Source organism: Dermacentor albipictus, chromosome 2 (genome assembly GCF_038994185.2).
Source record: "Dermacentor albipictus isolate Rhodes 1998 colony chromosome 2, USDA_Dalb.pri_finalv2, whole genome shotgun sequence".
Lineage (NCBI taxonomy): Eukaryota > Metazoa > Arthropoda > Arachnida > Ixodida > Ixodidae > Dermacentor > Dermacentor albipictus.
Window position 1 is genome coordinate 48,376,458 of NC_091822.1, and position 26,568 is coordinate 48,403,025.

At 44.4% G+C, this 26,568-nt stretch overlaps 1 protein-coding gene across 5 annotated transcripts in view; it reads left to right on the forward strand.

Moving 5' to 3' along the window:
* Nucleotides 1–17,698, forward strand: part of LOC135904257 (uncharacterized) — an 82,360-nt gene extending 64,662 nt beyond the window's left edge. For 4 of the 5 annotated variants that reach the window (XM_065434879.2, XM_065434878.1, XM_065434880.1 and 1 more), the window contains exons 3-4: nt 14,824–15,061; nt 16,349–17,698. In XM_065434879.2, the coding sequence (XP_065290951.1) occupies nt 14,824–15,061; nt 16,349–16,449 (339 nt within the window). In that variant the 3' untranslated portion in view covers nt 16,450–17,698. Of the gene's footprint in view, nt 1–14,823; nt 15,728–16,348 lie in introns of those variants that run through there. The other variant, XM_065434881.1, reaches the window with a different exon arrangement.
* The last annotated feature ends 8,870 nt before the right edge of the window (nt 17,699–26,568 follow it).

Below are 26,568 nucleotides of genomic sequence, written 5' to 3' on the forward strand. Positions count from 1 at the left end.
ACTTCTGCGCTAGCCGTCTGGCCATTAATCCGCAGCGAGCGCTATCCAAGCAGGTTTCTGTCGCAGCGCCCAGCTTGTCCAGTATTCCGGTGGCCGCAGACGAGTTGGGCGTATAGGCAGGTGGGCTGATCCGTAAACTAAAGCCCCTCCAGATAATCACTACCGCTGTGATGAAGGGGCTTCAGCGTTAACATGAGCGCCTTGCTTGGTGCAGCCCCCTGGTGGTGCAGAGCTTAACCGCCGAAACGCACAGCTCCTATTGCTGTAACCAGGTATAAAACATTTCAAGAATTTAAAAAGACAACGTCTTCCAGATTCGGGACAACCTAAAGATCTCTATTGTTTATTTATTTATTTTAAAAAAATGTCGCTAGCTCCAGCAGGAGTATTGTGTGAGACGGCATTATGCAATGTACATCTACATAAGTGGAAGCATTACCAAAACGAGATAACTAGTACAAGAGAAGTATACTAAGGTACAGAAAACGAGGTGAGGCTACACAGTAGTTACCGGAACGTGATACGCACTATCAAAATAAATGGCGACATACACAATGTAAAGCTGCATCATTTAACACCGTTAAATACTGCAAAAATAATGTAAGGGTACATCTCTTGACATTGCCAAATATAGAAGTTAGCGAGAAGCATGTACATAATTGAAATAAAACTAATGACAGCAACCGGTTACGCAAAAATAGCGATTACTTCGTGACGAAGCTTAACAGGGTCATGAATGTGGACAACATTATCAGGCAGAATATTGCCTATTTCAATTGCTAGTGGAAACGCTGATGAAGGCGTTTGTCTGCCCAAAGATACGTTTCAGGAATTGGTTGTTGCGCAAAACGCGAGACGTTCGTAACGGCTGGGAGAGAGGGAGCGTGGTTTGGTGCTGACGGTTTGTTATTATATGAAATAAGCAGATTAGAGCAATCGTTTTGCGTGATTCTAAGGAGCTTAAGGACAGAGAATATTCAATATTAGTAACACTGCAATGACGGCTGTAGTCCTTGGCGATTAAGCGCACGGCACAATTTTGTACACGTTCAAGAGCGTTGATTATAAACGCTTGATGAGGTGACCTAATTTATGACGCGTATTCAAGTTGAGGACACACAGATGTTAGATATCCAGTGATTTGGTCGAAGTAGGAGTGCCGTCCAGGTTTTGTTTACAGTAGCCGAGAGTGCGTGATGCCTGGGCTCTGATTTTATCTGTGCCAGTTGTGCAAGAAAGTTTGGGTGAAAGATGCACGCCAAGGTACTTGTAAGACGTTGTGCGTACTACGTGGGAGGTATTAAGGATATATTTAGAAGCTGAAGCTGATTTCTTGTGCTTGAAGATCATTAGTTGGCATTTATTGATATTAAGAGATATTTGCCAGGCTGAGCACCAATTAGTCACGATATCCAAGTCTTGGTAGAGAGCAAGATGAGCAGCTGAAGAACAGATTTGACAGTAGATCACGCGATCGTCAGGGAAAAGTCGGATGTTAGAGGAGATACCCACTGGCAGATTATTAATGTAAAATAAGAATAACAATGGACCGAAAACACTACCCTGGGGGACGCCGGAGGTGACGTCTAAGATGAGAAGGAATTAGTAATAGTGTATTTTTTACAGAAAGAAAGAAAATTTTTCATCCAACGTAAAATTAAGGAATCTAAATTAAGGGACAAAAATTTGGACATCACACGACAATGCGGAACGCGATCGAAAGCTTTAGGAAAGTCGATGAGTATGCAGTCGATATCTAGGCTATTATCCGTGTGCATGAGTAAATTATTGGTAAATTCTGCGATTTGTGTACCACATGAGACCTTTTCTAAAACCGCATCGGTTCGGATAAAAAAAAACTATTAGCTTGTAGGTGCTGGGTGATATTTGAAGCAATGGCATGTTCAAGTAATTTGCATGAGACACTCGGTAAAGATATCGGATCATAATCACTTACAATAAATTCCTTTTCTGTTTTGAATGTCGGTATGATTTTCCCGACTCTCCATTCGTGTGGTATTCCACTCGTTGATAATGATTGCTAAAAGATGTGGGCAAGCATGATGCTAGATATTGTGAATATGTATTTAAGGATTTTAGTATTAATGTCATCAATTCCTGCGCATGTTGATACGTTTAGGTTGTTAATCAATGCCGCAATTCTGGTAGTAGTTGTGACTATGGGATCCATGTACCTATAATCGACTTTTTCCATAGATGGGATGCTGGAATATCCTTCCTTTGTAAAATCCCTCGTAAATTATTATTGAATAAAGCAGCGCTGTCCTCTGCTTTAACGTTTCTCCCGTCACCATCCATCAGTGAGATGTCAACGCCAGTGTTTGTGGGAGATATGGATTTCGAAAACTTTCTAGGGTTATCGTTAATAAGGGATTGAAGGAAAGGTGACATATATTTATGTTTGGCGGTGCGAAGAGCATGACAGTACTCTTTTTATACAGCCTGGCATTTCATCCAAGACAGGGTCGTGTCCCTGAGCTTTGCCGTCCTAAAGAGCCGTTTTTTTTTTATTTCTCATTGCGCATAGCGATCTGTGAAACCATGGTTTGGATGAGTTCGTTTTAAACGAAATACGGGGTATGTGCGCATGAACCAAATCAGTTAGTTTTTCCTGGAAAAGAGACCAGCTTTCCGTGTCTGAGCGAAAGGAGTACGATCCAAAGAAGTAATTGTAAAAGGTTTCAAGGACCTCGTTAATAGCATCGAAGTTTGTTGTGGTATAGTTGAAAATATATTTTTGTATAATGTTACGCGAACAGGCAGGTATCCCGAGTACAGCAGACAAAAGCAATTAACTAAACTAAGTGCTGTACTGTAAAGAGGTTACTTTATCGGGCGCAGATGTGACAATAAGATCTAAAGCGTTCACTTGACGTGTGACTTCGTCAACAACTTGAGTGAGAAGTCAAGAGACAGTGGTATGAGAACGAGAGTAATATTTGAGCGGGACGTAAGGTTGGTCCAATCTGCGTCGGGGTAATTGAAGTCGCCAAGAAAGTTTATTGTAGCTTATAGAAAGTTGATTTATGTCGGATAGAGGCAAAGTTATTTGAAAGATCGGAAACAAAGGAAAGAGAATTATCTGTCGGCCGGTAGAACGCACCGAAGAGAGATGAAAAAGCAGATGATGCAATGCAGATCCATAGAGTTTTCGTTGGGCTGCCGATTTCAACAGGGAAACTGGAAAAGTGTTTGTTTACAGCGATTACCACGCCTCCGGCTCTACTACTGTCTCGGTCTTTCCGATATGATATACAGTATTCATTTGTGTCAACCAGTGCTTCAGAGTTCGCAATATCTGTGTAAAGCCGGGTTTCTCTTAGCAGTAGAATGTCGCAGTCACTGTTATCTAAACAGCAACACAGTTCGATCCGCTTTCTAATGAGGCTTCCTTCATTAGTAAATGATACGGATAACTTTGTTATTGCGTCTACGCGTCCGGTTAGGGGTTTAACGGATGGGCGTTGTTTAGATGGCCGGCGCTAGCTATCGGGGTAATTGCCTTACTGTATCGGTTGCGGCACCTTACATATACACTGAATTCTTCATTCGCATTTGGTCAACAGGGAGGTTGCATGTAGCGTATTTTGATCTCGCAAACCCCACTTGCCACACGTGTTTGCAAGAGAAAAACTCGCGTATGTCGTATAGGCTATCTTTTAGCTCGAAACCCTTTTCTATTACCCGCTGTTTATTTGTAAAAAATGCAAACCTTAAGAAGACATCTCTGCATTTTCGGTCGTGATATCGATCCAAGCGGTTGATTTGGGGTGACACTAATGAGATGTCAATGTATTCCGAGCATAAATAGATTACATGGCCTTCAGACATGGACCAAGTCTCTGATGGGTTATCGGGAATTCCAAAGAATAACAAATTTTAACATCGTAGTCTGTTTTCGGCATCGTCACAACCTTTTTCGACTGATCTCAGTTTGCCAAAAATATTATGCGCACTATCTGCTCATTCGAACAGTGTAGCTAAAGGGTTCGTTTTTAAGGCAACGGCGACCGCTTCTATGGCGCGTACTCTAGCCGAGAGCTGTTTAAGTTCCACGTCAACGGAAGCTTGCCAGTGCTTAAGCGCTTCTAAGTCTTTCGAAATGGCGTTTAAACGCGAGAGCGTTAAGGAGCCAGTGTAGCATAAAATCCGGCGTTCCACATCGGATATTCTGAGATTCTCGAAGAGGAGATGTTGATCGGAGATCCTAGAACAACGTATACCCAGGCGTTCCTTATGATGCAAGGAATTGACTGAACTAATTGAATTTTTCAAGCTGAAATATGTAGAAGAATTGTAAACTACGACTTGCATACAATCCAGTAGAAAAAGACAACAGGAAATCCTGTCGCAAGTACAGAAATTTCTGTCGCGACTACAGAAATTTTTGTTGTACGACGGAAGTTCCTGACGTTTCTGTAGCTGCGACAGACATTTCTAACGTTACAACAGAAATTCTGATGTCGCAGCAGAAACGTTCTGTCGCGATGACAAGAGTTCTGAAGTCGCAACACCATCTTTTTATCGTGACCTAGACTCTGACGTTACGACAGCAATTCTGACGTTGCAAAACAAACATTCGGTCGCGACGGCCAAGAATTCTGAAGTCGCAACAGAAACGTTCTGTCGCGACAACAAGAGTTTATGAAGTCGCAACAACTTTCTAACGTAACAGTGATTCTGACGTTGCAACAGGAAATCTTTGTCGGGGCTACACATTTTCTGTCGTGGCGTTAGAAATGTGCCACTTTCTGTGGCAGTGACATAAGTTCCGATGCCACAACAGAAGAGCTTTCCGTCGCGATGCTTTAAGATTGTAAGTTTCGCATTGGTGGCGTACACTGCACTTTTCTCTTGCGTGGTATTCAATCGTGCTTCTCTGAAGGCGGTAATTCTGATAGCACCAACACAGGTATTATAGTCGCTATGGCGAATTACCATAAATGTGCCGTGACGATGAGGCACCAGAAGCGCCCTGGCGGCCTCCTCAAAATCGGCTGCTGCTCAATATCATACCATCTGCGGGAATGACAGCGTATCCGTTTTGTTTTATTTGGTAGGACGCGGCACACAAGCCTGTGTACTTACATGTGCCGTTACGCTGACACATTAGTTAATCTCCCAGAAGCGTTGCATAAGCTTAAGCAAAAAAAGAAGTTTTGGGTTGTTCCACAAAGTTGCTTGAAAAGCTGTCTCCCTCGGGTCTGCCATGAGAAGCCAGTATGCTGTCAGAATGAACACAAATCCACGAACGTTTATGTAGCTATTTTGCATTGAACACACGAATTATATGCGGGTTCAAAAGTGTAAAGAGCGAGAGACAACTATCGAAATAAGCAGTAACAACCCTAACAGAGTCCCCGGTCACCGTTGTCTATTTCTGAATTTCTTATTTAATATGGACATCGTACAGTAAAATTGATGTTCTAGCACCTGATAACGTACCTGGCGATGATGACAACACTTGTGCTCCTCTAGAGATGCGGCAGTTGACGCGCTGTAGTGAAAGCGCACCTTAGCTCTTAAAATGTAAATGTCAACATCAACGCAGGCAGAGACTCTTACTGTTGATATAGCCGAGATGTACGCTTACAGCCACGTTCGGTGCGTTGCAATGGTGAGATGCTGGGTTCAGGATCCTCAGGTCCCGAGTTCGAATCCCCAGCCGGAAAGTTCTTTTTTATCAATTATATATTTTTCTTTTCTGTACTAACACATTTTCATAGCATTAAAGAGGTCTCTGTCAATTTTAATTAAGTACTGATCAAGAACTACAGTACTTTCGACTACAGGACGTCACACTGCTGCACGTCACACTACAGACAACAGAACGATAGAAACAACGTCCCAAATTACGACAGACTGAAATTTCCTCTTGTGGTTTTCTAGTGAGAACCTACAAACTTGATAGCTCTCGGATTGTAATTGGACTATAGGGGAAAACATAATTCTGTTACGCAAAAACTCGAAAGAAACCCCCTCACAAGCACGAACCGGGCTCGGAGTCCGTCATTTCGCGCGCCGGCGCGATTTGTCTTGGCGACCACGGAGCGGCGTGCCCGCTTCCTCGCGTTAACTGCAGGTGGCGCTCGCCTCCGCCGCATCGTAACCGCATCGCGGCCCACGCAAGAGACCGCGGTTCCATCACAAAGCTCGGCTTCGTGCACAGCGTTCGCGGCAAGCGTTTCTAGGTAAATATCATGGTTACATACGCTCCAGTTGCCGGGAAGCGTGAAAAGCAGTCAGGGATCTTGAAGGCGAAGCTTAAGCGTCCTCCAAATTTTTGACCAGTGGTTGAACAATCTCTAAAATCTTCAAAAGTGTTGAACTCGTGTATGGTCCGGGGTTAGTTTCAACGTAGCCTGAGAGGATTGGAAGTAATTTACATAAATAATACGTAAGAGGATGTTTGGATCGATCAAAAATCGTTCGGCGTGTAGTGACGACCGCAAACGTGTAGGGACTGGCGCCGATCGGATACCGAGAGAACGATACGCTGCAGCCACTACGCTGGCATGTTGCTTTGCAGAGGGACACTATGTCGCAGAATGAAATGCCGCAGATAGCTCGATTTGCCGCCCCACAAGTTAACAAGGCCGTTTCATCGTGCTCGCAAAAAGAAAGCTTGAGGGCAACATGAACCGCGCAGTTCGTGCCAACACGGAGAACGTTGTAACACAAGCAGACCACACTTGGTGTGTGTCGGAAGTGCTTGAGTGTAATAATAAATTGTCTTTCTGTATTCTCTTCCTGTTACCTTTTCGTAAGAACATATTAACCAACTTTCCAGCTATTACGAACCACATATGTTAAAAATAAAGTTGGAACAATTATCGATGACGCGACCTGTGTAGCCAAGAACATAGCTCGCCCTATTGACGTCGCTTGGGCTAATTACGGCAGTTGGGAGGGGGTGGCTGAAACTCAGGAAACATGTTATTTCCTGCAGCTACATAGCAACCTGATTACCCGTCGCTGCGTATTGCTTCGAATGAATTGCGCTACGAACAGGTACGGCGCACATATTTTCTGGTGAGGCAATAAATTATTTAGCTTCTGCGTACGTTCTATAGGCAGCAGAATGCCAGGAAATTTGGTTTACGGAGCACAATACTGAAACGTAGGTGATCTGTAATTGGAGCTTCCGCAGTACGATTTAAAAGAAAAAAAAGTAGAGCCCGACAATACTGCGTTCACGTGTTCTTGTGAGGGCATGTGTTTGGTAGGGCGTACTTGAGATGTTTCGTTAACTACCAAAAATACAATTATTTCGTGTAGTAAGCAATGACCACCGATACCTATTACTACGTCACCATTTGCCAAAAACATTAAGCAAAACACTATATTTGAGGCGTTGTGCTCTTGAAATCAGCTCTGCAGTTTCGGATGCTCCTACCGTTTAGGATCGGCCCCATTTCACTCTTGCATTTTTATTGCGGGGTACTATATAGGAGAGCATGATGATACTATCACTATGGTTGAAGATTGGGCAAGTTGGTATTGCATTCTAAAACTGGTACAACGCAACATGGAAAGCAAGAAACAAGCCGAGCAGGCCAGATAAAGGAACAGAGGGCTGACTTCCAACTGGTTTATTGGCAAGTTCCACGAATTATCTCGCCGGCTCGTATTGTTTCTTCCTTTCTATGTTGCGCTTTACCAGCTTTAGAATGATGATACGAACGGCTCTTAATGGCGTAAGAGTTTTTAGGCGATCACTCTGGAAATCTGTAAATAGGACTGTCTGTCCGTTCGTAAAGCTTAACACGAGGCGCTCCATAAAGTAAAACAGAACAAATTCGCAAGGACAAACGTTGGCAGTGGTGAGTTTTGGACCTACGACCGCCTAGCTCAGAAGCGCAGTGTCTTACCCACTGGGCAAAACACACATGCTTCCAGAAGGTGAATAGATCGAAGCATATGAGTGTTATAATCATTATAAAGTGTTTGTTTCTCGTTGTCACAATAATCAACACTTTTATTATTTCGCCCCTCAAACTTATAATGATTGGAACTACTTCCCCACCTCTATTGTATATATTACGGACCCCAGTGACTTTGAAAATGCTCTTGAATAGGTTGCTTAACTTTGCTTTCTATTTTTTTTATATGTATGCTTTACACTCCCTTATGTAACGCCCTGTGGGCCCTGAAGGTATTAAAATAAATAAATAAGAAATAAATAAATCAATGAATGTGTTGTACCTGCGGTATAAAACAAATGTCACGCGACAACAGTTTTTATTACGGCTTTGTTGAAATATTTGGTGACGGTGGAATAAAAGCAATCTCTAGAATGACATCTCTAGTCGACCTAGAGCCTTGTAGATGTCAGGAAAATTTCGGTTTTGCCATAATTTACTGCTAAACGCACCGCATCCCCAATGCGTCCGGTGGCCCCGGGATGTGCTTTCCGTTCGGGCATTCCTTCAGCTACCGAAATGCCACTGATCTCTGATGGCTTATGCCCTTTGCCGCGCGCAACACAGGCAAATAAGCAGTCAGTCAGTTAATAAGGAGCGACGAGGCGCTTATGGGTGTCATCACGGTTGATAATGGCTTGACGCAGATGGATAAGGTGCTAAAGAGCGATAGGGCTTACAAATGACGGAGCAATTCTGATAAGGCTGATAACGACCGACAAGGGTTGAAAACGGTCGGGTCACGTCCGATAGGGTTGAATAGGACCGATAAGGGTTGATAAAGGTCGTCTCATGTCAGATAACGTTGACAAGAACTGAAAAGGGTTGATAAAAATAGGAGCGATTGCGATAAGGTTGATAACAACCATTATGGCTAATGTGTCGAATCGAGTGCGATAATGTTCATAACAAATCATGAGAGTTGATAAGGGTCGCATCGAGTTCATTGAATGTCGATAACGACCGAAAAAAATTGATAAGCTGTTTGTACTGGTCAGATCAAGTTTGATAATGACACCGGGCTGCGTGTAGACGAAGAGGTGGCCCAATTCTTAGGCATACTGAGACAGCTCCAGTGGAGTGTTTTTTTATATCTTTTATTTTTTTATTGCGATAGCAACTATATGGATGGTCCAAGGGAATCTTCGCCATCAGGTCAGATGAACGACGTGGTTAGTCCGCCTATGAGAGAGAGTCTGTTCCCAAATCCGACGCCTACCTAGCGACTACCCGCCGTGGTTGCTCAGTGGCTATGGTGTTGGGCTGCTGAGCACGAGGTCGCGGGATCGAATCCCGGCCACGGCGGCCGCATTTCGATGGGGGCGAAATGCGAAAACACCCGTGTGCTTAGATTTAGGTGCACGTTAAAGAACCCCAGGAGGTCAAAATTTCCGGAGTCCTCCACTACGGCGTGCCTCATAATCAGAAAGTGGTTTTGGCACGTAAAACCCCAAATATTATTATTATTATTACCTAGCGACACCCTATGTATCACCGTGACGTCGCTCACTCTCACTTCCGCGTTCCCTAGGCATGTCTCGGTCTTCTCGCTCTTCACGTCATCCTTCTCCGTCACCGTTCTTCTGTACTTCATCACCCCTGCGTCCTGCCTAGAATTCTCTGCAGCCATTCGGAGAACTAGAAGCTGCACTTTTCGGAGGAGGAACTGTTTGCGCTCGAACTGTCATAATTTCTCGTGCTGGCCCAGCAATGTTACTCGCTGTTTTTATGGGAGGTGTTTCTGTGGACGCGCTTATAGACTCTGTGCTGCCACCTCTGTTATTCGTCGTGAACTGTGCTTTCGTCTCCGCAAAGTGCTGTTTATGTTGGCCCCCTCTCATTTGGCGCTAATGACAATCCGACTTATCCTACCAGAGAGTGTACCACTCGTGTCCTCATCGACGGAATTCGCCATCATATCTAGCTTACTGTGCTTCCGTCGTGCTCTCATCCGATCATCTTAAGGTGCGATTTCTTGCATGCTGCGTAGGCTGTCGTTTTGTGCGAACAACCACTTATACATATTAGGGACACCAAGCTCTCTGATAAACAATATAGACGGCGACTCAGTCGCTTCCCCTATCTATACTGCATTTGTTGAAAAATCGCTATCGCCTCTTGTTTAGTGCATTTTTGACGCAGCTGCGACAGTCTGACCACCTAGAACACGACAGGAGAACCACTTCTGCCGGAGGGATCCAGTGCGTTCATCCTTATCGACGCCGCACCAGTATGTGTCGTCACTGCTTCACTTGTTTCGTCCCCCGCACAGGTAGATGTACGCCCACAGAAGGTTCACCCAGTGCTGCCACAGTCACTTTGAGCTCAGATCTCAGCTGAACGCATACTGATGCCTTGCTGAGAAAATTAAAGAAACATCAAACTTACTTTACCGTTTGTTCGGATGGCTTGGGTCAAACAACGGTGGCCCCTCATCGCATCAAAACAGGCGGATCCCGTCTCATTCGCCACTGCCCTTACCGTGTATCGGCTTCTAAAGGCAAGGTTATTGAAGACCAAGTCAACAGCATGCTCGCTCGGAACGTTAGACGGCCTTCCGCAAGCCCTTTGTAGACTCCTTCTGTTCTAGTTAAAAAAAAGGACCGCACGGTGCGCTTTTGCGTCGATTATAAAGCGCTAAAGAAAATTACCTGTAAGAACGTCTATCGTATGCCTCGTATTGACGATTCTTTGGCTGCCTTACAAGATGCCGAATACTTCGCGAGCCTCGACTTACGCTCTGGCTATTGGCAGATCCCAGTACATGAGCCCAAGGAAGAAACGACGGCGTTTGCAACAATGGCCTTTTCGAATTCATTGTTATGCCTTCTTTCTGTGCTGTGCGCCAGCTACCTTTGAACGAATGATCGATACCGTACTGCGCTGCTACCAACAGAAAACCTGCCTTTGTTACCTGGGCCACATTGTCATCTTTTTGTCTAGCTTCTCCCAGCACCTGAAATGTTTAGACGACGTTCTCGCGTGTCTAGCCAAGGCATACATACTAAGAAGTGTGGACTTGCGTGCCACAGCATCAAACTATTAGGTCACGTCGTCAGCAAGCACAGTTTTGAGCCAGATTGCGACAAAGTTCCTACCGTACTGCATTTCCCAAAACTAACCCTACGTAAAGACGTTTGTAGCTTTCTCGATTTAGCGTCGTACTGACGCTACTTTGTCCGTGACTTCTCTACTATCGCAGCTCCTCTCCACACTTGAATGTTCTGGCCATGACCGCACCCTTTTATATACGTAGTTCTTTTATCCCTTTTTCTACCTCTACCACGTGACCAGCTTCCCATAAATCACACCCACACATACACAAACATCTTTGTGCTTATGTACATACTGTATAGTCAGGGGATTTTTTCCCTTGGCCAAATTTCCCTGGCCCGCTTGGACGGACTACCGCCTGAAGACATGAACATGCACGACTCATGTTCCGTGACAGCTGGCGGTAGCCATGACACAAGCATGCAAGGTGACACTAAGTACCCTATGCAAGTCATCTGTTGGATCGCTCAGAATGAACCGCGCACTTGTTCTCGTAAAACATTCAAGGATGTGTGCGACTGGCTGAAGTATTATCAAAGGATAAGCGGTCACAATTGGTGGAACTCACGGCCCAACTTGCATATGTCTTTTTCGTTCTCACCGGAATTGCACTTCTCTGGTTAGAACATAACTAGAGCATGATGACCACGTGAGAAAGGTGCGTGGAGAAAATCAGAAGCTGCTTGGGTGACTCAATTTCAAAAGAAAAAAGAAAGACTGAGGATATGCTTTCGCGAAGAGCACAGTTCCCCCGGAGAAACATGCAGAACCAGTTTATCTCGCCTCTCGTCACCATACTCCTACGCTAACAAAGACGACTTCGACGACTATCTCGCCAGCATTACTGAGTTTCCTGACGTCACTAAATTTCAATGTTTAAATATCCGCCAGATTGCACGCCCTGTGGGAATCAATGTTATGCGAATCACAGGACAGCACTTTGCCAGTTATCCAGATGGTCAATGTCATTAGTTGCCGGCGACGCTTCCTGCAGACGTTTTGCAGCCAGTGAAACAAAATTCTTTACCATTTGAAAATGTTAGTGTGGACTTGCTAGGCCCCTTTCGGAAACGTCATGCTGATCGTGCTTGGATTGCATCTGTCGTCTGTCGAGTAGTTGACGCGCTATGGTCAGATGGTGGCACTCGCCTCTGCTACCACTGCCGATGTGTTGTGCCTTCTTACTAGCACAACTTTCTCTTGTAATACTTACTGCTTGAATTTACCTATAACCCACTCACCTCCGTAAAGCCTTCACAGGCCTTGAGGGTAAAATAAATGAAATGAAATGAAACATGTCTCATAGCGTCTCCGCCAATGGCAACAATTGGGATGTTGTAGTATCCTATAGTCATGTACGCCTGGCAGAAGCCCGCAAAAGCAAGCAAAAGGAACCGCCAAACTGGTTGCGTGGCACGCTTTCGTGTTTTTCAGGCTTTCGTTAATGCTTGGGAAAAATATATATATGTAGCCCGTATTGGGCTACAGAAACATAGACGGGAATTTTCGCTGATAGCCTCCAATTTTATTATTGACAATTATGCTGTGAATGTAATTGATAGGTTGATTAACTAATAATAAATGATGTAATTCGGCCAGATGCACAAACAGTTTCGCTTGCTGCAACAGACGGCATGTAAAAACACCTCCATTCTGTACTTATGTCACACTCGCATAATTTGACATTTTGGCGCAAGTTACGTAGGACACTCTGATATTGCCCAAAGGGAATATTTAATAGGTTCGCGTATTGTCTAATGAAAGACTGTGAAGGCCACGGAACTGTCTTTTTTTTTTTGCTAACTGTCCGACCGTGACACGGCCTTCGCCAGAAGAAACGATGGGGATGCTAAACAGGCAGTTTTATCGGCTCGCATCTAGGTGTCATCAATATGGCAGGTCATTCGATAAAAAATAGGCGACAGCAGCATTACAGTGACAATGAGGAAAGATGATAACGGTAACATGGCAATGCGGCATGGCAGGCACTTACAAACGTGTTGCCTACCTTTAGATGGTGAATGCCAAGTCTCTTTTTAGCACTTTTAGCAACTTATGATCTGTTTCTGATCTGTTAGCGCTATTCTGTTAGCAGTTGATCTGCGCACAGCAATGCGCACAGGAAATTGGTTATATGAGCCGTTCAGGAGAGCGTGCATGGCTGTCATCGGTCAGATAGAAAGGCACGAAGAGAGGTGGATGACCACTCGACAAAGAACTCCACTTTTCGGTAGGAGCCGAGCTATATAGCAAGAATGGTGCCATATAAATTTCATGTCGGACCGTTTATGTACGGCGTCAGGTACAGCAAAAAAGACCGCGAGTGCAGCAGTTGTGCAAGCTGGCGGGAAGCAGGAACTCGCCTTCCGCGAAGCCATTGCCATGCTCCCGGCCGACTGACGCGCCATTGTCACGCTGGTGAGCGGGAGCGTTAGATATAGAACACGCAATCATCTTTGCATACCAGAAGCACTAATCCCTGATTGCGTTCTTTTGTACTCTCTACGCATTCTTGCTCAATAGGGGTGGGCAACTGTTGTATGTTCGAAATATTGATCGGAAAGTAACCACTGACAATTATTATTCCTGTTTTCTAGGAAACTATCCGCTGTTTTCGGCTGTCGAAACTGACAAAATATTTCGCAACAACTGGCCAGTAAAATATGGTCATTTCTTTTTCACCGTTTGCTAAATAGAGCATGGCAAGTAATCGGCAGTATAACAAAGACGAACGCATTCGGAGCAATGCAGAAACAATATGTATAATTACACTTTCGGTTTAGGTTTTGCGGCAGAATCCGACATGGAAGCCTGTGAATTGTGCTTGTTTCCTGTCATGTAGTGTATGTCACAGTCTAGTTATGTAGCATTTCTATCATTTAAGCTACGACATGTGACGCTTTCGTTGCAACGGGCACTTTTCATATCTTTTACCGCACATAAGTAATCCAGCGGATTTTTTTCTTCTCTTACCACCACATCTCGCTGTATTCGGGAAGCCATATTTTTGTGCTTTTGGAAAGTTTGATTCCATGCCGCAGCAATTTATTTCTGGAAAGTTGTTTGCAGCATGGTTTTAAAGATGTTGAAAGAATATTCGTGCTGTTTTTAATAACAATGAGTGGTGTTGTGTTTAAAACCGATCCTTCGAAGCTGATCTTTAGTTTTGTTGTACTAGTCAGTACAGACGTCCTGCCGAATTTCAGCGAAATAAGTGTCGCTACAGTAATGCACATGGCGTTTGAATATTCCCTACTTTATACTTGGCCTGGTATTCGAAAAACATTCATAAGTGCACCCATCTACCTTTTACACATTTTATCGTTTTTCTGTACGCCTGACGGTTTTCACCCTCTGTCCTGGGATGGCGCAAAAAAATTAATATCCGAGGACGCCTAAGAAGCACTTATGGTTTGTGAATGCGAGAGCATTAATCTCCAATTGAACACCGCTGAGCAGTATCATTAGTTATGAACTGCTCTCAGGCAAACCAGCGTGTTGAGAGGCTTGGAGCGTTTTGATTTGGCCTTACCAAGGCGTACTTCGCACACAGGTGAGAGCTTGCGCGTACAAGGAACACGCGTATAACGCAGGATTCTTAAAGCGAGGGTGATTCGGCATCGTTGCGATGCCCGTTCCCGTCACGCAACACCTAGTGCGCCACTGCCAGAGCTGCTGTACCCTGGCGTCGCGGCCAATGGGAACCTAGCCGAGGAGTGGTCGTGACGTGGCATCACAGCTAACTAAAACTTATCTGTCGTTTCGCTCATTGAGCCATTTGATGCATTCGCATAAAATAAGCCACAACAACTTCTTTCTCTTGCAGAAGTACCTTGCAAAGCGGCGCATTCCAAGAGCACGCATTGAGCAGTACATGAGGAAGATGTGCGACTCCGGCCGATACCATCTAACGGACAACAACTGCCAGAAGTGGGCCCAAGACCTTCTGCGTGAACTAGACATAGCGCTTCCTGCTGACGAACTGGATGCCCGCACTGTCGTCAACAGCTACATACAGCCAGCGGCCCTTGCTGGTGCTGTGGTCTTGGGCGCCGGCCTTCTAGGTGCGCTCATATTCGGTGGTGGTGCCCGTAGGAACAGACGGGAGTAAACGGGGTACCGCGTAACAGCAGTGAACGTTAAAGGATGTGTAGCAGGACATTGACGGCTCAAAATTTTCTAACGCACAAGCTTGTGTGAATGTCGCAGCGTGTTCTTAAAAATAACGTCCCACAACACGAAAGACAGTTCCACAACGACTCTGCGACTCGCACGCCGACATTCCTGCGTAATAGATAGGAGTGTGAGGCACGTTGAAATTTCGCTATAGTGACTTGAGAATATCACCTATTCTCAACTATGTACCTATGTGCTCTTGAGCCGTCTTTTCTCGCCTAAAGTCGCAGAACTTCTATTTGAAAACTGTTGCCCAACACTCTGTGTTGCCTGCCCCATATCAAGGCGCACGTAAAAGGTTTCTTGAGGTATTGCGTGAGGTTGTCCGGAACACCTGAAGAGTATTAAATCGCTGTTTAAAACACCAACGTGCACGTTATAGTGCACTGTTATTGCGATACGGCAATATTGCACTACTCCACTTCAAGATAAGAGCCTCGTGGATTTACAGGGTTTCCTTTCAGACGCATTCAATCATCTGCAGAAATTTTAAGCGCTACTATTGATGACTAAATGTGAATGCTACATGTAGCTGCAATAAAAAGTTTTCGTACTTCGTGAAATATTTTTTTAGACATAGGTATGTGCTAAAGTGGTCACATTTGCTTGACGTGTAGTAATCGCTTCAAGTTGGGGCAGAGATCCAAGCTTTATAGTGCCGTTGCCGTGGTTTGCAACTGCTCCAGCCAGAGTTGTAGAGACGGCAGAGCTGCCTATACTGTTCAAGTGTTTAAGTGTACTTTTGTGTGATGTCTGTAATCACCTGTGTGCTTATTTAAACATGATGCAAAGAAGTTGATTTGCAAACATCTCCGAAGACAAATTAAATGCTACGGTATATAACGGTATGGTAATATATGTTTACTTCAGTCAATTTTCTGCAACGTGTTGATGCTATTGACGTCCTAGTCTTTGTAATCCGCAATAGAATTCTGCTTATATTTGCGCCTGTAGCCAGGAAAAAGATAGTAACATTCTTTCTCCACAGTGGCGCAAACGGATGGTACGCGCCTAGCCCTTTGCTTATTCATGTCCTACCTTTACACGCTGTTTAGAAAAATGAGCAAATAACAGTCCGGATACAAAGTAGAACCACGGCAATGTCAGCTGGCATACCATTTAGGTAAAACGGGAATTTCATCACGAGCGCCAATGTCTCCTCTGGTGCTTCGTAGGCCAAACTCCCAGAGGAAAAGACAGAAAGAACCAAGCATGGTTCCATGGCAACGGTTTTGTTGATGCACGAGGGGGAAGCGCCATCCAGTTTGTCTGCTAGGCGCTCGACGAACCAACGACTTTCTCTGAGGCACCAGCGGAAACCAACACCACTTGTATTTATTTTTTCAGATTGTTTTACACTTTTAGATTTGTTTTCGACACCCTTCGGCTTCTAATTTTCTTTTCTTACTCGCAACGCATATGTGTGAAAACTTGTCTTTTTCTGTTCAGGATGCTCGAGCCAGCATGCCATGTCGCGCGCCTATTTTGTTTCGGTAAAACAAAAGTAGGCAAGAAATGTGGTTTATTCCCTGTTTTTATTAGTCACCTATGGAACAGCAAACCATCGAACACACAACACAATAGCGTAGAGCTGAGTGCCTCATTGGCCCGTACAGATGGCCCCTTTCTATAATGTGATCATACATCTTTCGGCTGCCTACAATTACTGATCATTCCTCAGATTTGCTAAATGGTGTGAAACATGGCAAATGAATATTAACTTCCGTAAGACTGTCGTTATGTCCTTCTCTAATAAAGCTAACCCGTTCCTTTTCAGCTACGGATTTAATGATAATTTAATTCAATGGGTTTCTGAATATAAATATCTTGGTCTCACGCTCACCACTAACCTGTCCTGGTCAAAGCACATTGATTCCATTACGACTAAAGCTCTACAAAAACTCGGTTATTTACGTCGTACTCTGTCTAATTCTCCGCGCGACACTAAATTACTGTTATATAAAACTATTGTTCGCCCTATACTTGAGTATGGTAGTATCGTTTGGAATCCCTACAAGCAGTACGAAATAGACAGAGTTGAGGCCATACAAAGGAAAGCGATCAGATTTGTCTACCGACGTTATGACCACCAGTTCTCGCCATCGTCAGTCATGTCTTCACTCAACCTGACATCTCTCGCCGAACAGCGACACGTTCATTCCTTAAAATTTTTTCATGGCATTATTCACTCATCTTGTCGCCTCTCCAGTAATGAATATATCACCTTTGCAAAAATCTCTTCTAGTAGGAGACATCACGCGCTTAACATTACACCATTTTTTGCACGCACTAATACTTTTAAGTATAGCTTTTTCCCTAAAACAATTGAAGCCTGGAATTCGCTACCAGGAACCAACTGTTCTCTCCCATTAAATGAATTCTTGTCTGTACTCCCTCAACACTGCGCCTAAACTTTCTTTGTTGCCTATTGTATTTCTTTCATGTATTGTATTATCCACTCCTGCTATAGCCCCAGCAGGGGCTGCAGTATGTGTAAATAAATAAATAAAATAGACAGAAACTTGCTACAGAGCCATGTTTGTTTGCTGCGTACAAGACAACTCTGCCAAAGCATTCTTCTTCGCAACATTAATTCGTGAATAATACAAAGTTGATCAAGAGCTGCAGATCCATATTTTTCGCATACCAGTAAAAAAAAACATTTTTGTTCCATACAACCGGTATATTTGCTGGTCAGAAAAAGACGAAGCACATGTCATACCTTGTCCATTTTCTGCATAACCCTCCTTGCGCTGATTTGCCGATAAACATTCAGCCAATTATATTTAGAATGTCTATTGCCTTTCTTTATATGTGGTTTTGTTTCACAATACATGTCGAACCAGAAAACCTTTATTCAGATCTGTAACATTGCGAACAAGGTACCAATACAAGATTTCTCGCGAGCATATTGCAGATGTTTCTTAAAAAGTTGTAATGCATTTCGTTTGTTCTGTCGTCATCTAGGCATAAATATCACAGTTCCAAGACAGCACCAAACAGCGCTAAGTTTTCTTTGTTGAGAAGCAGTGAATTCAGCAGAAGCGCGTATCAACCAGCGGTTGATCGTCAGTAGTGGCTGGGCAAGGACAGAGTGGTGCTTAAGAGTATTATTGAGCGCCAAGCTTCGGGACAAGGAGAAATAGTTTTTATAAGCAACGGGTCGGCTGTACTCAATGCATCAGGGCAATCAGCTCAGTAGAATTTTCTTTTGGATGGTTTTCAAGACCTTCCTCTAATATGCAGAATGTACATTATCCACTTTCGTTAACACAGTCTATAGGCTCAGTTTCGTTAAAATTGGTTGAACCTGTTGATACAACAGGTGTTAGATCTGTTACGAGTTTCATCATTAGCTGGAGGTCACCCATCGTGCTAAATTCGGTGTCGACATAAGAGGGAGGCGAAAGCATTTCAACTTTTCTAGAATACTCATTTCTGGTGCAGCATGCTTTCTTTCCTTATAAAAAATTATTAATGACTTTGCCGAAAGGAGTTCTCTCTCTCTGCTTTGCCATTTTTGCCATATTAGTGAAACCACCGTAGTCAAGACTGTCGAGCAACATTATTACTTGCACACTGAAGTAAGATCAAGAAGATTACAGCATCCCAAATTTCATGTACGGTAGCTATGTAATAATCTTACAAGAGGAGAGTGCAAGTGTCGGAGCAATGATTGTTTCTATAAAGAATACGCTGCACGAAGCTTATACATCTATTGAAATATGCCGAAATATTTCTTAAAGGTAGGCGAATCAGGAGACCGCCCTAAGAACTATCGGAATTACAAAAAGAATAAAATATCAGCAAGAAAATTTTTCCTAATCTTCAAGCTTCTGAAGCTTTCTTCTGGTAGCAGATTTCCTCTCACGCTGATTCATGATATCCGGTTTGACGTCATTTATGCGCAGCATAAGCCACCCATAACAGAACTACTGCAGGAGGTCTATGCGACACTTATTAGAGTACAATATTTCTTATAGTAGACTGATGTTTAGCTTATAATTCAGTACAGTGGAAACACCGCACAATTGCAGGACCACGCCAACGTGCTCAATAAAATATTTCTCCATGTCCTTCCCTTCCTCTTGCGATAATGGCGCGTCAACTGGCACTGCAAGAGTTGGTAAAACTGTGAGCTTATGTGATACATTAACTTCTCTAGGGTTTCCCTCGTGGTAATCTTTCCGCAGCTAACTTCGCTGACTTGCGATACTATCGCGAATCATTGATCAATCGCTTGATGACGCGTGCGGTCTCTGGTGAGTGTGTTTTCCCTTTTCGGCCTCGGTTGTGCGGTGCAGAACCAGTAAAGAGACTTGCATCCTTAGAACGTTTTGATGGACTGGTCGTCATACTTTCGGCAAATTTGCACGTTGTGTGAAGGAACGCTACAGACAGGCACACAGGACAAGCGCAGCACCCTATGCTAGAGTGTCACATTCCCATTTAAAGTGAATTCCATTGGCAACACTTGCATGCCATAAAGCATTGCTTAACATTTGTGGAAACACGATATGAAGAGCCCCTTCATTATCAAATTTCGAGTGCATGTGACAAAAAATGAAACTGTTCACGTGAACTAATATTTACCAATAAGATGCAGCTTAAGTTACTATGGCTTCCTTCGCACATTGAACCTCGACATATTAAATAGGCGTTCCAGGCATTTGGTCAGGTGAGGTCTCTGGAAAAAGAAGTATGGACGTTCAATCCTATGGAGCACTGAGTGAAAACAAACCGGGAGATTTCCTTGGTGTTCAAGGATACTGTCAGCATAAGCTAAATACCACACATTATTTAATTTATGGATATGAGTACCTGATGCTTGTCCACAGCAGGCCTCCGCGGTGCCTTGGTTCCAAGTGTGCGGGACTCGTCCGTCGACAATGAAGAACGCCGAGACGCTTGCAGTGCCACCGATTTTGTCACTCGGCGGATGCGAGTGGATCGACTTACGCCAATGAGCTTCGTTTTTGGCAATATAGGGCAGAAGAGCCATGACTGGATGCTACAGAGGTAATAGAGGTGGTATCTTGTACGAAGAATAGGAGCCCCCAAAGCCAATTTCGAGTAACCACAGCAGCTCAAGTAACACTAAAGAAACTATAGGCGAGGATAACTCAGTTTGCCCACATGTCCTAGGAAACCTAAATAGGGCCCACTGGAAATGGCAAGGAAGAAGAGGCGATGGACAGCAATGAGGCAAAGAGACGCCCTGCACCGTGCAACGACGAAACAACAAAAAGTGCCGTGCAGGCACCCGAGAAAGTGCCTTCTAGTGCTTAGCGAATTCGCTTCCCTTTTGATGACGTGCGGCACCGGTTTTGTCAGCGTAGCCAGGACAGTGTCACAAAGTCCAAAGACAGCAAGACCACGGATTTACCTGTGGCGAAGTGCGATGAATTAACAAAAGCTTTAGGTGAGCGAAATGGCTACCCCATTCACCCTCCCCTTATGTGCAGCTATACTCAACGTGCGTGAGCTGCGGAAAATAAGGTGTGAGCAGCCGTTACTCCAAGTGATTATACAACATGAAATTGATGCTGGTGCACTGCAAGAGACCAAGCTTTCGTCTGCTTGTGATATCAACCTTGCGCGGCAAGCTTCTCAACCAGATTACGAGATGAGGGTTAGCGAAGTATGTGGTGCTTCCGCTCGATGCTTTTTGTTGGTTAGAAAGCAGTTAAATCACTTTTCCTTGTCGCTAGGTGTTGACGGGGAAGGCAGCTTTTTATGCTGTGTTCTATGTTTCTTTGCCATAATTGGCGGTTTATTTGCGTTTATGCACCCTCAAAAGTTAGTGAAAGGAAGGCTTTCTTCCTCTCTTTTGCTCCACTCCTAGGTTCAGCGAGAGCTTTGTTAGTGTTGGGAGACTTCTACTATGTTTCTGATTCAAAATATCACTCATAACTAAGGAATCGTTATGATGGAAGAGCTACTTTGCTACAGCAATTGACGCATGAACAGAATCTAAGAGACATGGGTGCCGACATGCCTTGCTGGGTGCTGTTTACGCGCTTTCAAGGCGTCTCTCATGCTCGAATTGGTGTTGTGTACGTTTCGACGAATTTCTCGTCTCACATTCACAGCTATGCCATGAAGCCTGCATTTTTCGCAGACCACTGTTCAGTAGCTGTTTCGGGAGCTAACCCAATGTTTCGCAAGTTTTCCCCAAACTGAGAATTGTGCGAACTTAACGTACGACTCTTACGAGAGCAATGTTTTGTAAAAGAAGTGATAGAATTACAACTAGAGATGTCACACTGTCGACCGCTTCCACTATTTGCCGAATGGGAAATTATCAAAGAAAGAGTAAAAAAACGAGGCGATTCCTCTTTCATGTGAGCTGTCTCAAAGAAAAGAAAGTTGAAAACCATCAACTTTGTGATCTACTTAATTGGCTGCACGCAATCGAAAGCCAAGAACCAGTGTTTTGTTGCGATAAGATAAATGCAGTTCGCGCACAAATGCAGAAATATGAGACGGAAGTGTAAAAGGAGCCGTGGTACGTTCACGCACAACTCATATCAAGATGAGGAGCCCACAAAACGGCCTCTCGGTGATGAAAAAGCGGTACATGTTTTACAAGAAGATATTACAATTAGGGTCTGGTGGTTCCACATACGCGCGAACGTCCCAAATAATGACCGTATTTGAAGCTCATCTTAAGAGGAAGCTTTAGCTCTGGCCCAACTCCGACGCGGCCTATTCAAATACATGTAAAAAGGCAAAAACGTTTTTCAGAGATAACCCCTGGACCGATTTTAATGAAGTTTATTGAACTTGAGGAAGAAGGTTAAATTCTAGTGACTGTTGGAAGCGGAAATTTCATTTAGGGCTTGAATTTTGTTGAAAAGTTTTTAAAAAATTCAGAGGTTTGAAAAAAATAGAAGCACGAAGCTTACAAACTAATAGCTCTGCAACAAGAACAGATGTCGCGGTTCTGTAAACGGCATCCATTAAATCATTTAAAGCGGACAAATTTGATATGTCATTTTACATTTTATATGAAATTGTTACGTTGTTTACGAGGGTTCTGCACAAGTTGTAATTACGTATTGATCAATTTTTTGAGGTTTATGTGTAAAATGTCAAATTTGTCCGCTTTAGATGTGCTATCAGATACAATTCACAGAATCGCGATATAATATTTTCTTGCTGAGTTACGGAGTTGTAAACTTGATAGTCTCGTTTTCTGAAAATTTGCGATTTTTGCCAACTTTTAATGACAAATTGACAACCTACATCGAAAATTCGAAACGAACAGTCACTATAGTCGGATAAAACTTTAGAAAAAAGGGGAGGCCCCGCCCAGATGACCGAAGTGCGACAGCCGATTGCCTCCGCGACTAAAATAGTCCCGCTCGAAACATCGTGCTCCCGAAGCGCGTAATTCTCGGTATAAATAAAGACTTTTGCATTTTGATGACTGGCTTATTAGGGCTCTCATGTGCTACAGCACATGCGGGATAGCGGCGGAAAAATAACCCCGTGCCTTTCACAACGCTCCCGTCGTCTGCTCTTTAGCTTCATTGCAAGTGACAAAAATAGAAAGAGCAGCTTTGCAACACTTTTGCGCTTGTTCACTTGTACACGGCGTATCTACTACTCGTTTCTCAAGCTTAAAATGAATCAGTTGCTATTGAAAAAGATCTTATATAAATCAATGCTTTATCGCAACCATTACAAACCTGGAGCGAGAATACGGTCGAGGCAGGAAGGTGCAAAAATGCCTCATTCCTCGTTTTAAATAAGTACTCTTGGTTTTGAATAGCATAAAATTTATATTTTTTTTGTTTTGTGTTTTCACAATTTCACAGCACGCATTCTACCGCTTGCGCGTGCAGTGAGTACTGGTGGACAGCAATCAATCGACGGTGCCACACAACGCTCGAACACCGTCGCTGGACGCTCGGCTATCTCACTGCTGACAATAGAGAGGTTTAGCTTGTCCGGTATTCCGGTAAAGCGCAGGCGGACGGGGCATTGGGACAGCAACACAATTATGCCAGTGCCGAAAATTTACACCAGCAGTGAAGAAGAATACGCTCGGTTAATGCAATATTAACTGTTTCGGTTTGTTTGAGCACTGCGCCACCAGGTGGCTGACCATGCAGACCACTCGACCGCTCACGCTTACGCCTCCGCCCCAAAGCCCCGGACGTCCGCCTGTGTTTTACCGGAATACCTGAAAAGCTAAACCTCTCTATTGATGGTTTACGCTAAGTTGACGGCGACAAATCTTTGCGTTGAAGGCTTCTTCTGCCCATAGTTTATGTCGCGCGCATTTTTCTGATTTCTGCTGAGAATGGTTGTGCTCCATCACTTCGCCCCATCCGACGAAAAACGCAGCGACACAGTATACGAACACACCCGCCGCCACCGTAGACACCAGTCTTTGGAAAACTTTCTCGCCGTAACTTCACTCGGGAGCGAAATAAAACAACATGGAGCAAGCACGCAGTATGTGTGTTCGCAGCGATCGCCGCGGGATCCTATTTACAGGCAAAGCGTAGCGCAGCGCCAGCGATGCTCGCTGCAATGTTCCTTTACCGGATCACGGCTCAGAATAAATGCACGCGGCACAAATGGCGCATCGTAAGCTCGCAGTAATATTTCCGGCATGATAGACCATCACAAACAGTTCTGGAATTTGCTCTGACGAGGGGCTGAAGCACACAGCTGACGCGACCTCGCCCAGTTCGAAGCGCGGGCGGCCATCTTCTCGAGGCGGGGTCACCGGCAGCCTGGCTCATGACGTTTGTCCAGAGCGCGCGCCCATTGGCGGATGCTCGTGTGCCTCCGCCTCGGAGGAGTAAACGCCCCCTTTCTCTGAAGTTGTATCCGACTATAGATCTTAAGTTTTAGAGCGCAGCTCTTTGGCGTCCGTTCCTGGGTTTCGCGTCGGCGTTGTCGTCGGCCTCGTAACCTGCTCCGCCGCCGCGCATGCGCGCTGTCGGCTCTCCGGGCGAGGGAGGATGATGGAAGGGAGGAGGAGAGACTGTGGAGGAGGGCTGGCTACACAAATGGCTCTTTGGCGTCCGTTCCTGGGTTTCGCGTCGTCGTCGGCGTTGTCGTCGGCCTCGTAACCAGCTCCGCCCCCCTTTCATCCCCCCAGCGCTAGCAGCGACCGACTGATACCGCTTTCGTGAGTCCGCTACCGCACTCACGAAAGACGTCGTGCACTTCCTGCAACTCGCATTACCCGTCCATCGATCCAAACCGATGTTAGTAGTGGGGGACTTTAATGTTGACATAAAGACAAACAGCAATTTCCTAACACTTATGCGGGAGAACATCCCGTTCCTCTCGCTCGTAACGCGTCCCACGGCTGTGACAACCTCGCGAGGCACTTGTATAGATCTCGTCTTTGAGAATCAAGCATTGGTGTACCAAGTCGAACATATATCAATCTATTTCTCCGACCACAAAGCTTCCTTCATGACTGTCAAGAACTGTTAGTGGAGTCTTTGTTAAAGGAATACGTGTGAAAAATAAACAAAAAATTCTGTGATAGCGCATACATGTGTTGCTCGATTTCTTTGCCTCAATCTATCGAAAAGGTGAAACAGCTTATTTGCTGCGCTCAAATTTCGCATTAGGAAGTAACGTAATCGTCGGTAATTTTTTTCTTTTAACTACAACAAACCCCGTCAAATTTGGTGCAGTGGTTGCCGACAAAAACCAATTCTACTTTTACATGTATTTAGATGGGAGCACCCGAGCTAAAGCTACCTCTTAAACATATTTTCGCTGCAGTTAGGCCTCAGAACGGTTACGAAGAAGAAAACTGATGAATTTATTTTCCTTGTGCCACAAATGCAAGAAGATTATTGATTCAGCGCTGATGGCCTAAACCCTCGAGAAGAAATAGTTTGCCTTCAAACCTCTGCAGAAAAAACAAAACGCCTGGCCCTGAAGGCGCTAGTGCAAAATTTGATATAACATTTCAGAAATTCCTGTGCCCTTTTCCTGAGCAGCTCTTCAAGGAAGCCTATGAACATGCTGAGCTTCCTCTGTCTTTCTATCAGGGCCACACAGCCTTAATCTCAAAGAGCACTGATAATGAAGTAATAAAGCGAGTAAACGTATATATGGCGACATTGTAATATAGCGTCGACTACAAAAAATTCCCAATAGTACCGACAGATACGTTGTAGACATAAATAGCTAAATTAGTAGGTGCCCATCAAACATGCGGAATTCGAGGACGCTCTACACAGACAAATGTTCATATCGCACGTTCAGTCCTTGAGTGCATAGAGGGTAGTATGAACCAAGTTATTCTTCTCCAGAGTGACCTCGCCAAAGCCTTTAATTATGTTCAGCACAAGCTTTGTTCCCACTACTGCAACACCTTTAGTTAGGAGAGGTATTACACAATCGTATAAGTCTTTGTTATAAACATTGTACAACAAAGTTAATTGTCAGCCGTACCCTCTCAGGTTTCAGGCACAGTCATCTGTTCCGCAGGGTTTTCCACTATCGCCTGTTCTATTCGCTATATACTTGGAACTGCTTTACTTAAGCGTGCTTTGCGACTCAAGCATTCACGGGTACAGGTAAGCAGAGAGAAAATTAAAGTGCTAGCTCATCTGGATGACATTTCATTTCCTTTTTTTACTTGGATTGGCCCGGTATTACCGAGACAATAAACACTACCCTGCGCTTCTGTTAAACTGCAGGAGCTACGGTAAATTTTAATAAAAGCAGGGGCTTTTTGGCTTGGCGTGCGGGCGCTGACTCCCGCTATATTTTCGAATATTTTTTCTAATCAGTCTTCACTGCGGTATCTTGATGCGCCTCTCAATAACTTTCGTAACAGTAGACCTTATTGGACGTCCTCGATAACCACTATCTGTCGAAAGGTAACAACCTGGCAGGGACGTGACCTCTCCATTTTCGCGATAGCTCAGGAATGCAAAATATTTCTTGCTTCTAAGCTTCTTCATATTCTCCAGGTCTTGCATTGCTCTCACATTCATCTCCCGGCACTTCATAGAACATTCCCAAGCTTTATTTGGAATTCATCCTGGTAAGCCATGAGAAGAGACATCATGTTTCTACCACTTGAGAGAGGAGGCCTCATACCGCTGACAAACGGACACTCTAAAGTCTTTTAGGTAAGGGGACATCTACCGGAAGGGCATTCAAGCGCAGTTACACACGAACAAGTAGTATCTGCCTTAAGGCAAAGCTCCTTTGCGCGAAAGGGGATCGCGCATCTACTTTTTGAGCGGAAAAGGAGTTACTCTCGTACACAGCGCGCACAACTCGTCAATAGAAGGAAACTTGCCACACAACTACAGTGCCACATAAGTGTTTTTTACCTTAAGGAAATGTTTAAATTCTTAGCGGTGGTGGAATTTGTCGAACAGTGAAGATTTACTCT